Below are 15838 nucleotides of genomic sequence, written 5' to 3' on the forward strand. Positions count from 1 at the left end.
ATGTATATGAAATTTTCCATCTTTTTAATTATTCTAGCAGGAACAAAATAATGAATGTATATTTTTTCAGAATGATTGATAGGAAGAACGACCAAGATAACAACAGTTCTATGGTTGATATAAGTTACAAACAAGGCACAGATGGAAGAAGTCATCTTGATGCTATTCTGGACAAGCTGTATGTATGTGCCAGCGTGGAATTTCTGATGACTGTGGCAGATTTCTTTATCAAAGCTATGCCTCAGAGTCCAGAAAATATGGCAAAAGACGTACAGATTCCACTGCGACAGACTTCTACAGCAAAACTCAAGATAGAAAAAGGTGAGCAGAGCTTCTCTGTCATAGATGACAGCTTGTATATTTTAACAAAAATTCAAGTAAGCAAAAAGAGAAGTGGAAACTAAGAATGTATAATTATTCTTTAAATTTAAACATATTTTATAGAAAAATTTTAGTAAGCATAGATTTATATGATTAGGAGCCAGGAAACTATTGCTCCCAACTCTGCATTACATTTCTTTACTTATTCAGAAATAGAGTGAGCAAGTTAATCTGTGTCTGTGGTTCCCCTCCTTATAGAAGGGAACTCTTTTATTCAAAGAAAGTATTAGGAAGAAGTATAACATATTGAAGAGCAATTGAACATATAAAAACAGAAGGTGGGGTATTGGAAGACAGCATGATGCCCCTGGACATCACCTTAGACTCCTTCAACTCACTGTAATGCTTGCAAATGTCTAGTCTGTGTATACTGAAGTCACTTCCTGCTGTATTAATTCTATATTCCAGCATTACCAATACATCAGTCATTTCTATGTTACGTTATAATTATCTGAGGTCAGGCATTTTTCTCTCTAATGTATAACTCAGTAAGATTGGAAAATTACCATTTACTGGCAAAGTCAGAATTTTAATTTTTCATTTACCTTTAGTAAACAGCAATCATCTATCCTAATAAAAGGGTAATATGCTAATTAGACTGGGTCAACCAGCCATCTTCCAGACATCCAACTTCCTTCTGGACAAAGCCATGGTGGTGGGGGCCAAGGCAGAGGCAGTTAGGGGCGATCAGGCCGGCAGGGGAGGGCAGTTAGGGGCGATCAGGCAGGCAGGCAGAGGCAGTTAGGGGCAATTAGGCAGGCAGGCAGGCAGGTGAGCGGTTAGAAGCCAGCAGTCCCAGATTGCGAGAGGGATGTCCGAGCGCCTGTGGGATCCTACCTAAACCAGCAATTGGTCATCCCCCAAGAGGTCCCCGATTGGAGAGGGTGCAGGCTGGGCTGAGGGAACCCCCTCTTCCCCTGTGCATGAATTTCGTGCACCGGGCCACTAGTATCTAATATCTTTGTATTCATGTGTACATTTAATACATTTATTCTATAGATTGTATGACACTATGTACTTTATGGCAAAAAATCAATTAAATAGATATAATGGTCTGTCTATTTTATCATGAACTCTTATCCTCTTTGTGATATTTGCTTCTCCTGTTTCCCCTCCTTGCCCCAGAAACATAACCAAATAATACACATTTATGTGTATATACGTGTACACACCTTAAGTCTGACATAAATAACTTCAAAGCAAGGATATCCCTGCTAGGTCAAAATGGGAATGGTCTTCTGATGACAGGGATCAGCTTCCATTATCCTGCTCAATTAGCATTTGTTAATGATCATTCATTATTAGTATGTATCAGTCATTTATTAATATTGTTAACTTCACCATATGCATTAAAGCAGGATATTACAAACAACTTAGCATAACTAGATAGCATGTATTCAAGCAACAAGATTTACTTTACTACAACTTTTCTGGTTCCTATTATTGTTTCTTCAGATGACTCTGTGAGACCAAATATGACTTTAAAGGCCAGGATCACAGATCCAGAAGTGGTATTTGTTGCCAACCTGACAAAGGCAGATGCTCCTGCTCTGACAGCCTCATTCCAGTGTGACCTCTCTCTGTCAACATCCAAACTCGAACAGATGATGGAGGCTTCTGTGAGAGACCTTAAAGTGCTCGCTTGCCCTTTTCTCAGAGAAAAGAGAGGAAAAAACATTACCACAGTAAGAATTACCATCTATATATATATATATATATATGTATATATAAAAGCCTAATATGCAAATTGTCCCCATGGGAGTTGGACTGGGAGACCGATCGCTCTCTATGACGTGCGCTGACCACTAGATGGTGGTGCAGAATGAAGGAAGGCCTCAGCCAGCAGTTGGCAGCCAGGGAAGGGAGACCCTGGCTAGTGGCCAGCAGCCGGGGAAGGGAGGCCCCAGTAGGCAGCCAGCAGCTGGGGAAGGGAGGCCCCGGCCGGCAGCTGGAAGGCCCCAATCGGTCCTGATTGCCGGCCAGGCCTAGGGACCCTGCCCGTGCATGGATTTCGTGCACCGGGCCTCTAGTATATTATAAGCTTAGATTGAAGAATGCAAAAGAATGGCAGAAATGGTTGATTCATAGAATCCTAGAATGTGAGAATTCTGCAGGACTTTAGAGATTATTTACTGACAAATTTGAGGTTTTACAGACAAGGATGTTAAATTCCAAAGATATTAAATGATTTAGCCATGGCTGCTAGTGACAGAACTGGTACTACCTCCAGTCTGGTTTTCTTTTCATTATGTCATCTTTTGAACTGTACTTGAATTTTAGTACAAATCAATGTGCCTTTTCAGCTGTTTCTTTTTTCACCAAAGTATATCCAATGAATGAATGAATGAGTACTAAAATCTTGAGGTTTATAACAAAAAAAAATCAGACTTATATGACCAAAAGATGTTGTGTTTTGCTGTATTAAAAGTTATATTCAATTATATCAGTGGTTCTCAACCTTCTGGCCCTTTAAATACAGTTCCTCATGTTGTGACCCAACCATAAAATTATTTTCGTTGCTACTTCATAACTGTAATGTTGCTACTGTTATGAATCGTAATGTAAATATCTGATATGCAGGATGGTCTTAGGCAACCCCTGTGAAAGGGTCGTTCTACTGCCAGAGGGGTTGCGACCCACAGGTTGAGAACCACTGAATTATATTTTCACATTGTTGAAAAATATTATTTTATTTAAATAATTTATCATACTGATTTTTAAATCTTAAATTGATAATTTTATGTTATGCGACCCATTTGTAGTGTTTTAAACTAAAAATTTCTGTAGGCAAAGTGACTTTCATAAAGAAATGCAGTGTTAGGTTTAGTCTGTACTTTATCCTGAAACATTCTTTAGTGTGATCATCTTCTTTTGATATGTCACAGAAAGCTCTATTAATCACTCCATTAAATGCTCATCCTAATGTTTTGAAAGTTTATGTAGTACCAATTCCCCCATTCAATTCAGGTGCAAGGTTATTTTATTTATTTTGTTAATGATATATGAGAATATAGGCTTCCTGGTTTTAATAAATCAAGATTTGAAACTTATTCTAATAAGGACCTTATTATATTCAAGACTGACCTTTTATTAAGCAATCTGGAAACTATTTACTTACCATAGTCTTTTTTAAAGGTATTAACAGAACTATTTGTTGAAAGAAACAATTTCAAGTGATTTATCGGTCATAAAAGTTATAATGACATAATTTCATTTCCTCATGTACCTCTTTGCAAATGTCAGATCTTATCATCATCCTTAGCTCATTTTAATAGATATCTTAAAAGTAGATTTTACAGTGGGCATCACTTAAAAGATATTTAAGAAAAGGACACATTTCAATTTCTAATAGTAAATGTGCATCATTAGTTAAGAATTGGGCATAAAGAAATTGATCAGAACTCTTTTTTAAATTTAAATTCTTTAATGTAAGTTCTTTAACAATGTTCATAGACTTGCATTACTTTAGAAGAGCTCTCATAAGAGCTTCTCAGCTAATTTGCCTTTCTGCTTTTAGTAGTAGGCTGTAATTAAAAATGTCAAGTTAAGTAAGATGCTCTTCTGTGTTACATATATGACAGTTCTATTACTAAGAAAATGTGATTTTCATTTATTTGTCTCTAGGTCTTACAGCCCTGTTCTCTATTTATGGAAAAATGTGCATGGGTTTCAGGAAAACAAAATATAAATATTGTAGTTGGAGAATTTATAATTAAGGTTAGTGCCTATTATCTTATTTGGGTGAAAATTAATTATTTTTCTAACAATATCTTTTGATGTCTTGTAACTAGACCATTATGCTAGTCACATATTTGGTCATTAATAAATATCTCTAACATTAAAATACATTTTTTGCCCTGGCTGGGTTGCTCAGTTGGTTGGAGCCTCATCCCATGCATATACCAAAAAATTATAGGTTTGATTCCCCTTCATGACACATACCTAGATTTTGGGTTCAATCCCTCATCAGGGCGTGTACAGGAATCACCTGATCAATGTTTCTCTCTCCTTCTCTCTAAACATATCCTTAGGTGAGAATTTAAAAAAATGAATAAAATAAAATATATTTTTCTTTAATGCAATTATTTTTTTCTACTTTCTTTGAAAAAGTACTTTCAAATACAGTGGGGCCTTGACTTACAAGTGTCCCGACTAACAAGTTTTTCGAGATACAAGCCGTCTCTCGGCCGATTTTTTGCTTTGAGTTGCGAGCTAAAATTCAGGTTATGAGCCAGCTTCAGATACCCCACCGCTAGTTGGCGCAGAGAACGTCACAGTGAACGCCACAACATCAGCCCAGCATCACGTGTCTCACTCGTTCACTTTAATGATTTGACATGTAGTAATTTGAGTTACGAGCTCCATCATGGAACGAATTAAACTTGTAAGTCAAGGCCCCACTGTATCTACAAATGATCAGGATAGTTTTTATCAATTATATTTTATGTGCATGTTGAGGAGATTGGGTTTGGAGAGAGAGCAGAGATGGGATGGTAAGAGAAAGGAAGAAAGGATAGAAAAATGAGGTTTTTATTTCTTTGTAGTGGTTATTTTTAGGCTTTTTAAATATAATTTGATTGAATGCAATAATTATGTGATTGTTTTATTTGGCTTATGAAATATTTGTAATGACAGATGTATGCTAGAAATAAACTTTTAGTTTTTTAAAAAATATCTCTTACATTTAAAGCAGTAGAAAAGCAGTCTCTTTTCTCCATTGGCATTCATATTCTTTAAGTATGACTTCATGAACAGTTATAAAAGGAAGATATAGAATAATTTCCAACATCTATTTCTCTCTCTGCCCAAAAGACACAAAATTGAGGTGGCTAATACCAATTTTGCTAGTAACTTTACTATATAGATAAATAAGCAATAGCAATTAAACCAAGGCTCAAACAAAAGTCATTTGAATTACTATATAAATAACAATGCAATTTTTTTTAATATTTTAAAATAATGGATAGTTTCGATTGTATTTTGTTAACAGATTTACTTTTTTAAGGCTTAAAGTAGTAAATGAGGAGAAAACTGAATTTGCATGCACTTTGTCTAAGGCACCCAGGGGGATTGTCTTTCCATTTCTTTGTATATCAATTTATTTATTTAGCCAACAAACATTTTTTGAACTCTTTCTATGTGCAAAAAATTTCCTGTATTTGGGCGTTGGGGATACTTGGTCCCTGCCTTCACAAAAGTTAATGACATGAACGAGAAAGCAATAAATCAGTGACTCCAGCTTTCAGTGCTAGAGGCATGCACGAGGATCAGTGATGGCGAACCTATGACAAGCGTGTCAGAGGTGACACGCAAACTCATTTTTTTGGTTGATTTTTCTTTGTTAAATGGCATTTAAATATATAAAATAAATATCAAAAATATAAGTCTTGGTTTGACTATGGTTGCAAATATCAAAAATTTCTATATGTGACACAGCAACAGAGTTAAGTTAGGGTTTTTCAAAATGCTGACACGCCGAGCTCAAAAGGTTCGCCATCACTGCACTAGGTGCTGTGGGAGCATAGTCAGGGGTCCTCTGACTCAGACCAGGACTTCTGGAAAGCTGTCTGCATGTGGGGCTACTTCAACTGAACTTTGAAAATCTGAGGGAGGTTAGATGGAGAGAGACAGGAGGGGTTATCCATACAGAACTGACAGTATTCACAAAGGCAGAGGTGTGAAAAATCCTTTAAGGACTTTGAGATGTGCCCATATGGCTGGAGAGAATGGTATGATGGAATTGTAGGGCTGAGAGCACTAATTATAGGTGACATTAATAAGGTAATGAAAAAAAAAAAGAATTCAGTTGACAGGTAAGTTGGGAGCAGTGCATACTAAATCCTTCTTCTGGTGAATGAGTCATCTCTAGCATATTAAACAAGTAAGGGTTGTGAGAATGAACAATAAAAGAATCCATTTAACTTGTTTAACCCGGTATGGCTCAAACTTTGGGAAATCAGCCAATTGATTAGATCAGTGCTTTTCAGCCATTTTCATCTCATGGCACACAAACTAATTACTAAACGTCTGCAGCACATCAAAAAAAATATTTTTTGCCAATCTGACAAAAAATAGGTATAACTTTGATTTATTCACACTGGATGGCTATTGTTGTATTGACTGTTGTCATTTTTTATTTGACAATCTAAGGAAAAAGAGGTCAGTGCCCCTAACTAAACAGTCAATTTTTACATGTTTTCAAAATTCTTACTGCACACCAGTTGAAACTTGCTGGATTAGATAGCTGGTCACAATGAACTTTGTGTCCTAAACCAAAGAGAGTTTGAATTTTATTCTGAAAGTTATGGGAAACTGTTGAAGATTTTAAGCATAGGAATGACATGTCCAGATTTGGGTTTTAGAAAATCATGCTGGTGGAAGTGTGGAGGGTGAGCTGAGAGGGTGCTGACTGGATATAGAAGACATCATTAGTGTAGAACTAAGGCTTAGCAATAGAAATGAACAGGTGGGCAGAGGCACTATTCAAAGGTAGTAAAAGGTAAAATTTGCAAATCTTGGGGTAAGTGAAAAGGTATTATAGTGATTCTCTGGCTTCCTGTTTCAATAAGACAAATGAAAACCCTGTATAAATCTTTTAAAAATACATTTGTATTCATTTCAGAGAAGGAGAGAGGGAGATAGAAACATCAATGATGAGAGAGAATCATTGATCAGCTGCCTCAAGCCTGCAACCCTGGGCATGTGCCCTACCGGGAATCAAACCATGACCTCCTGGTTCATAGGTTGACACTTAACCACTGAGCAACACTGGCCAGGCACCATGTATAAATCTTGATGAGGATCACACATGTTGGTTTAGTTAATGCAACTGGTTGAAAATGAAAACTTCAATTACACTTCTGCATTTTTCTCTATCACTATTTTACTCTGAATTGATCAGTGTAACTAGGTTTTGACAATTGATGTATAACATTATTTAATCCCAGAGTAATCTGAGCAGAAATTATTGTTATGAGGTTAATTAACTTGACACATGATTTTGTGTGTGCTCTCTTATTTTCTTTAGTTAAGACTTTAGTATATTTAAATTTTTAATTAGTAACTTTTAAACTTCTGTATTTTGTATTAATTCTTCTCATCTGGGAAAGTTAATTCTAAATATTTTTCTGCTTTCTTTTTTAAAGATTTCACCCATAATTCTTAATACTGTGATGACAATCATGGCTGCTTTGTCTCCAAAGACAAAAGAAGATGAATTCAAAGATACATCTAAGGAAACAGGAAATCTTTGGGGTGTCAAATCTATTAGTGATTATAACTCTTGGTTTCTTGGTGTTGACATGGCAACAGAAATAACAGAAAATTTCAAAGGTGTTGAACAGCCATTGATAGAGGAAAATTGTGCTGTTGCTGTAGAGTCAGTTCAAGTTACCTTAGAATGTGGACTTGGTCATCAAACTGTACCTTTATTATTGGCAGAGTCAAAATTTTCAGGAAATATAAAAAATTGGACTTCCTTCATGGCTGCTTCTGCTGACATGACACTAGAGGTATGACCACATCATTTAGAATCTCCACAACCAACTTTTCAAAAGTACAATTACAAAACTAAGATGTGAGCATTTTTGGTTTGTGTATGGCCACAGCAAGTATATATATGAATTCTAATGTTTAATTTGCTGATGTGTGGTATTATTTATTTCGTTATTATCTTTTAAAGATTCTTTTGCTAAATAATTTGTTTAAAAATTTTTCTGCTTCCTTTTTTAAAGATTTAGAGTAAAGGAAATAGAGTAAAGGAAAATGCACCCTCTTTGTATATATTCTTTGTGTCTTTGTTAAAATGGCTTTTGACATATAACATTAATTACTTAATATTTTTTCCTTCTGATTATAGAAATACGAAGTTAAAGTTGAAAGATTCATTATAATTCTGTGCCTTTTCAGGTTCACTATTACAATGAAACCCATGCTGTCTGGGAGCCACTGATTGAGAGAGTGGAGGGAAAGAGACAATGGAATTTAAGGCTTGATGTAAGGAAAACATAAAATATCTTTGTGTAGAATGACACTATGTATATTTCTGTATACATATTTTAATGCAATAATTCTCAAGATGTGGTCTAAGATCCTTGAGCCCTATTAGGGAGTCCAAAAAGGTCAAAACTCTTCATAGCAATATTTAGATGATGCATACCATTGTCTATCTCATTCTCTCATGAGCATACTATAGAGTTTTCCAGAGACTAAGCAATATTGCAACAGAATGAAAGCAGAGGCAGGAATGAGAATCCACCTGACTTCTCTTAGGGCAGGCAATAAAGCAATTTGTTACTGTCCCTCTTTTCACTATATAGCTTTATTATTTTTAAAATTAAAAACTTATTTTAATTGTTGAGAGTATTACAGATTTCCCTTATTTCCTCCCTTTGTCCCCTCCACCCAGCTTCTGCCACCCTCCAGGCCTTCATCTATATAGTTATAATAGTTATTTTCTATTAAAATATTATCCATGTTAACTTGTAATTATAATTTTTAAATGAGTATTTAAAATTTTCTGTTTTAGTTTCTACACTTGATCTTAGCCAAAAGACAGAGAGCCATAGCTTTAGTTTCTAATAGAGTACACATTGATAGATATAATCTACATAACATGAAGCTCTTTGGAATCCTCAATGATTTGAGAACTGCTATGCTAGTTCACAATTCTTTTGTGGTATCTCTGAATGGTGCTTCTTGAGAACACTTCAGATGCCTAGATATCAAAGTGCATTTTTCTAGATTAACAGGAGCATGAACGATATACCCTTAACAAATTTCACAACACACCTTTCTGGCAGTCTGACTGAAGTGTGAGGCACTGAAATGGACTCAAGCAATTCTTATTTCATTATTTATTTATTTACATTTTAAATTATTTATTTACTAGAGGCCTGGTGCATGAAATTCGTGCACTGGGGGAAGGGGCGGGGACCTCAGCCTGGCTTGCACCCTCTTGCAGTCCAGGAGAGGCTCCTGCCACCGCTGCTGAGCTCACCAGCCGTGAGCCTGGCTTCTGGCTTAGCAGTACTGCCCTGGTGGTCAGTGTGCATCATAGCGACTGATTGTTCTGCTGTTTGGTCAATTTGCATATTAGTCTTTTATTATATAGGATTTTTATTTTTCCTTTTTATTGAATTTATTGGGATGACACTGGTTAGCAAAATATACAGGTTTCAGGTGCACAGTTCCTCAACACATCATTTGTACACTGTATTATGTGTTCTCCATCCCAAGTCTCCGTCTATCACCATTTATTCCCCCCATGCCCTCCTCCACCTTCCCCTCACCTTCTTCCCCAGCAATTACCACACTATAGTCTGTGTTCATGATTATGTTTTTATTTTATTCTTTATTGAGTTTATTGAAGTGACATTGTTTAACAAAACCATGCAGGTTTCAAGTTTACAATGCAGTAAAACATCACCTGCACACTGCTTTGTGCGCCCATCGCCCAAAGTGAAGACTGTTTCTGTCCCCAATTATCTCCCCTCTACCCTATTAAGCCTCACCCCCCATTCCTCTTTCCCTCTGGCTGTCACCATACTGTTGTCTGTGTCTATGTGTGATGTTTATCTATTTGCCTGTCTGTCTATCTAGTGTTGGGTTTTTTGCTTAATCCCTTCACCTTTTTATTCACCCGTCCTCCTAACCCTCCTCCCCTCTTACAGCTGTCAGTCTGTTCTACATATCTATGCTTCTGTTTCTGTTTTATTTGTTAAATTATTTTGTTTATTATATTTCAGATATAAGTGAGCTCATATAGTGTTTGTCATTCTCTGACTGGTTTATTTCACTTAGAATAATATTCTCCAGGTCCATCCATGCTGTTGCCAAATTTTATTAGCCAAGATCTGGAAACAGCCCAAGTGCCCATCAGTAGATGAGTAAATAAAACAGCCATGGCACATTTACATGATGGAATACTAGTTGGCTGTAAAAAAGAAGGAAATCTTACCTTTTGCAACAGATTCTTATTTTAAAGACAAGACCACTTAACCTGTGTCCTAGTTTCCTCTCAGTAAAGTAGAAGTAATATTTATGACCTACTTCTCACTGGAATAGTCAGGCTAACAAAGAATGTTTTACAAAGCTTTTGAAATGTTATTAGAGTAAAAGCTATGATAAAGTCTGATGGCTGGTTGAAAGCTTATCATATTATTTATAGGTGTTACTGGTAAAATAGTAGAAGGAATTCCCGATATTAACTCCAGCAAGGATCAGTTTAAACTTAAGGTTCATCTCTGATTGCTCATCAACAACCAGTTAGTCAGGCAACACTGAGTTATAGCTTGCTGTGGGGAGTGCACAACAGACAAGTATTGTAGTTGACTTTGAGTGCTTTCATGGCATAGTTCTAAACACTTCTCCGTGCCCTTGACTACATACTGAGAGAAAGAATGCTGATCTGAGCTAAATAAAAATGAAGCACTGAATATTTTTGAAAATGACACTAGGGGATTCTTAATATAAAGTGATTAGTTTAGGAGAATTTAACTCTATTGAGAATATTTTAATTTTATTATTAATCAACTAGTAACTTAAACTTGTTAATGTTATTTATCCTCACAGGTAAAGAAGAATCCAGTCCAGGATAAAAGTTTGATGCCCGGAGATGATTTTATTTTTCTTCCTGAGCCACAAACAGCAGTTCATATTTCTTCAGGAGATACAATGAATATAACAATATCCAAAAGTTGTCTCAATGTTTTCAATAATTTAGCAAAGGTATGTTTGGTTCTTGCTTGGAATATTTCAAATGGAATTAAAAAATTGAAACATGTATGGATTACTTTTGTTTGTAATCAAAAGTCGTTTCTAAAATGTATAGTGATAGTATAATTTTTTTAAAAAAATTTCATCTTGTGATGTTGTGTTCCTTTTTCAGGGTTTTTCAGAAGGCACTGCTTCTACTTTTGACTACTCTTTAAAAGACAAGCCTCCTTTTACAATAAAAAATGCTTTAGGTGTTCCCACTAAGGTACAGCCCAATCATAATCTCAGAGTAATGGGCTCCCCTGAGAAAAGTGATATTTATGATGTTCATGCTGGTCAGAATTTGGAATTGGAATATGCCAGCAGGGAACCTTCATGTAAAGGGAAACTATCTATATTGAGCCGCCAAGAAAGCTCCTTCTTCACCCTGACCTTTGGTATGCTATATTTATTTGTTTTATTTATATTTTATAACTTTATTTTTTATTGTTGACACAGATCTCCCCATTCCCTGGCTTCCCTTCCCCCCCACCCCCCAGCTTTGCCCACCTCCACTCAACCCCCACCTCTTCCTTCGGGCCATCACCACACTGCTGTCTGTGCCCATGGGCTATGCATATATGTTCTTTGGGTAATCCCTTCACCTTCTTTCATCCAGTAACACCCCCCCCCCCCCCCGCCGCCTTGTAAAAACTGTCTGTCTGTTCCAGTATCCATGCCTCTGGTTTTTATTTTGTTCATCTGTTTATTTTGTTCATTAGATTCCACATATAAGTGAGATCATATATTAAGGGCATCTTTGGAATGTTGGTGTGGGTTTATTTGTGACAAAATATGGAAAAAATATTTTGTTGAAGATGCCTTTGGAGATGACATTTCTAAAGGCTTGAAACAGATATTTGATAGACACTTGTCTCTTTTTGCTTCCTTTAGACTTGAGAAAATTAAACTTAATTAATTTAAGAATTACCTTAGAACTAGATTAATTCTATGTTTTTTAAAAATACAGTATGTGATATGTTTCAATAAGGATGGGAGTTCAATGAGGAGAGAAAAGTAATTATATTCAGAAGTCCTAAAATATTGGCAGTAATTATTACCTTCACAAACAAAAGTTCCTATGTGGTTGAGGGACTATGGAACAAATTGGATTTTGTTACTTTTTTTAAATTTTTTTAAAGAAAACATTTTACTGCCCAGCAGTTAAAAGTATTCAAACATGTATTTTCTATATAATTTTATTGTGAGTTGATCAGTGTTAAATAAAATATTACTTTTCATAATTTGCTTCAATTCATGTCTTCTTGATCAATTCTTTGTTTTCCTTCCAAAATGTTGCATGCCACACCTGAGGCAATAAAGAATTTCTAAACACCACAATGTTACTTTATTTTAATATATTTAAAACCCCAAAAGAAATTATTTTGGGTCCTAAATATTATAATAATAGCTCATTTTCTTTCTTTGTTAGTTTCTGTGTCTTAGACAAGCATATTGTGTAGTTATTTATAAGCATGAAGGAAACACTCGTCGTTACTTTTAGACACTGATGATTATTCCAAGAGAAATATAATTAAATTAATAACTTGGATGCTTCTCACTTATGCTTTGAATTAGTACCTCATGGATATACAGAAGTTGCAAAAGTCCCTATTGTCAGACCTGGTCGGCAGTTGTACAATGTACGGAATCCCAATGCCAGTCATTCTGATTCAGTCTTGGTACAAATTGATGCAACTGAAGGGAATAAAGTGATCACCCTTCGCTCTCCTCTTCAGGTAATGCATTAAACTGAACTGTGTCCCTTTAAGTATATAAATTAATATTAAATCATTTGGGTGAATATAGGAATATAGTAAAACTTCCTTAAGTTATTATTGATTATATATATATAAAAGGCTAATATGCAAAGTGTCCCCTCAGAATTGGACCAAGAGTTCAATTGCTCGCTATGACATGTGCTGACCACCAGGGGGCAGCACGGAACAAAGGAAGGCCCCTGCCAGCAGTTGGAAGGCCCTGATTGCTGGCCAGGCCAGGGACCCTACCCGTGCATGATTTTCATGTACCGGGCCTCTAGTTTAGAAAAAAATAACAGATTGAACTAGCTACTATTTCCCACCCAATTTGCTTTTGTAATATTCTTTATTTTAAATCTCTGATTAAGACAAATTTGCTAATTTAAAGCCCATTTTTCTTTCCTCCTGGGCTTAATTTTAATGAAGCTTTTTGTCTATTCTTTAAAGATTCAGAACTGAGCAATTTTATGTAATTTGTTTGTCAAATAGGGTAACATTTCATTCTGTTTGTATATCAGTTGGGATTGAATTTTTCAAGTATGTGTGAAGAAATATTGGAATGCTCTACCCAGATCCCTACCCCTAAATTTTAACATCTTACTCTACATGATTGTTTTCTTTTATACCTTTAAGGCTTTATCCATTTTTTTCCCTTTCTGTGTATTATTGCAGATTTTAGTATATGGTCAGCAAAAGAATGTCTTCCTACCTATAACATCAGATAAAAAGGAAATGATTTCAAATTTTGGCTATTGTTAGCTCTCAGTTTGCTATTAGTTCAAGCCTAAATCATATTGTAGTAAAGAAAAGAGAGTTGTACTACTTTTTTCTCATAATTCCTTTTCTATCCTTTTCAATATAATCATGTAGTGCATTGAGAAAAGGTTTTAATGGGAAAAGTATTATGCCTGAAATCTTCAGATTAATATGTATTTGAATGATAACATTATACACTAACAATAGACATCGGTATGGCCAGGCCTGCGTGGTTCAGTGGTTGAATGCCAACCTATGAACCAGGAGGTCACAGTTTCATTTGCAGTCAGGGCACATGCCTGGGTTGCAGGCTCGATTCCTGGTAGGGAGCATGCAGGAAGTGACTGATTAATGATTGTCATCACTGATGTTTCTGTCTCTTTCTCTCCCTCTCCCTTCCTCTCTGAAATCAATAAAAAAATATTTAAAAAAATAAACATCAGCATGTAGTAGAGTATGGACTACCCTAATAATTTTTAACTGCCCCTTAAACATCCTTTCATATATATAGCACTTAAGTGTTCTAAAAATTTTCAATTACCAATAAAAACGTCTTCTAATATTGGCCTTGAAACTTTATATGTAAAAATAATTGTGTGCAGTTCACATTTTTCTTTTGAACTTCTGCATCTTTTTAAACAGTTTTTGTCTTTTTTATCCAACAGATTAAAAACCATTTCTCTATTGCATTCATCATCTATAAATCTGTTAAAAATGTTAAGTTATTGGAGCGCATTGGAGTAGCAAGACCTGAAGAGGAGTTCCATGTTCCTTTAGATTCATATAGGTAGGTAGTTCCTTGAATATATTAAGCTTTTAAAGGTTCATAATGTATATTTTTTTAAATCTATGAATTGGGGACTTATATTTTAGAAAAGATGACCTTATAGTTTTATTATCTAGAGATCTGTAGAAGTAGCCTTTAGACATATATGGAGTTATAGAGGTATACATTTATAATATCATTGAATTTACCAGATGAAAATTTATTGTATATTTGATGTTTTAGAATCTTCTTAGACCTATTTTTATTAGATTGTCTTTTTACTTGAAATGACTTTAAAAAAATTATCATTGTTACCCTGGCCGGTATGCTCAGTGGTTAGAATGTCGGCCAGGAGACCGTCACGTGTTTGATTCCTGGTCAAGGGCACGCACCTGGGTTGGGGGTTTGCGCCCTGCCCTCAATCTGGGCTGCATGTGGGAGGCAACCAAGCGATGAGTCTCTGTCACATTGATGTTTCTCTCTCTCTCTCTCTCTCTATCTCTATCTCTATCTCTCTGTCTCTCTCTCTATCTCTCTGTCTCTCTATCTCTCTGTCTCTATCTCTATCTCTATCTCTATCTCTCTCTCCCCTTTCTCCCTCCCTTCCACTCTCTCTAGAAATCAATGGAAAAAATATACTCGGGTGAGGATTAAAAAAAATTATTGTTTACAGAGTGTTTTTTCCCCCAGAACATTCCTCCATCTGTTATAGCATTGTGACTGGGCAAGTTTCTTTAATCTTTCTTAGCTTTGGTTTTCTTCTCACTTGTAAAAATAGGGGTAATAGTGCTTACCTTGTAGAGTTAATAAGAAGATTTAATGAGATTCTTTTTCTTACATTCTCAATAAAAACTTTTTTTCTCCACCCTGCCTTTTTTTTCTGTAGATGTCAATTATTTATTCAACCAGCTGGTGTCTTAGAGAATCAATACAGAGAATCCACCACTTACATTTCCTGGAAGGAAGAACTTCACAGGAGCAGGGAAGTGAGATGCATGCTGCAGTGTCCATCAGTAGAAGTCAACTTCTTACCTCTCATAGTCAATACAGTTGCTCTGCCTGATGAATTAAGCTATATATGTACACATGGGGAAGACTGGGATCCAGCTTACATTATTCATCTTTACCCTACCCTCACTTTGCGGAATCTTCTCCCATATTCCCTAAAATATTTACTTGAGGTATGTGCTTGCATTTTGTTTGATTTTTATTATTGCATGGAGTGAATTCTAGTTTTTTTTATAATATTTTTAGTTGAGGTTAGTGTTTTACATAGCATATTTATAATGCAGTAATAATATTAATAACAGCAAAAACTAGAATAGCGTTATTTGGTTCCAGCCATGATGCTGTGTGTTGTAGATGTATTAATACATTATAACCTCCTGAAGTAGGTACTCTTATTAGACCCATTTTTCAG

The 15838-nt window shown here is 35.6% G+C and overlaps 1 protein-coding gene across 3 annotated transcripts in view; it reads left to right on the top strand.

Annotated features, from left to right (window-relative positions):
• Positions 1 to 15838, top strand: part of VPS13C (vacuolar protein sorting 13 homolog C) — a 196589-nt gene that overhangs the window by 125902 nt on the left and 54849 nt on the right. For all 3 annotated transcript variants that reach the window (XM_059699561.1, XM_059699560.1, XM_059699559.1), the window contains 10 exons: positions 71 to 321; positions 1837 to 2066; positions 4006 to 4098; positions 7527 to 7892; positions 8290 to 8376; positions 10954 to 11109; positions 11270 to 11534; positions 12715 to 12875; positions 14318 to 14439; positions 15305 to 15599. In XM_059699561.1, coding sequence (XP_059555544.1) covers positions 71 to 321; positions 1837 to 2066; positions 4006 to 4098; positions 7527 to 7892; positions 8290 to 8376; positions 10954 to 11109; positions 11270 to 11534; positions 12715 to 12875; positions 14318 to 14439; positions 15305 to 15599 — 2026 coding nt within the window. The remainder of the gene's footprint in view (positions 1 to 70; positions 322 to 1836; positions 2067 to 4005; positions 4099 to 7526; positions 7893 to 8289; positions 8377 to 10953; positions 11110 to 11269; positions 11535 to 12714; positions 12876 to 14317; positions 14440 to 15304; positions 15600 to 15838) is intronic.

The sequence above is a fragment of the Myotis daubentonii genome, chromosome 1, assembly GCF_963259705.1.
Source record: "Myotis daubentonii chromosome 1, mMyoDau2.1, whole genome shotgun sequence".
NCBI classification, from domain to species: domain Eukaryota; kingdom Metazoa; phylum Chordata; class Mammalia; order Chiroptera; family Vespertilionidae; genus Myotis; species Myotis daubentonii.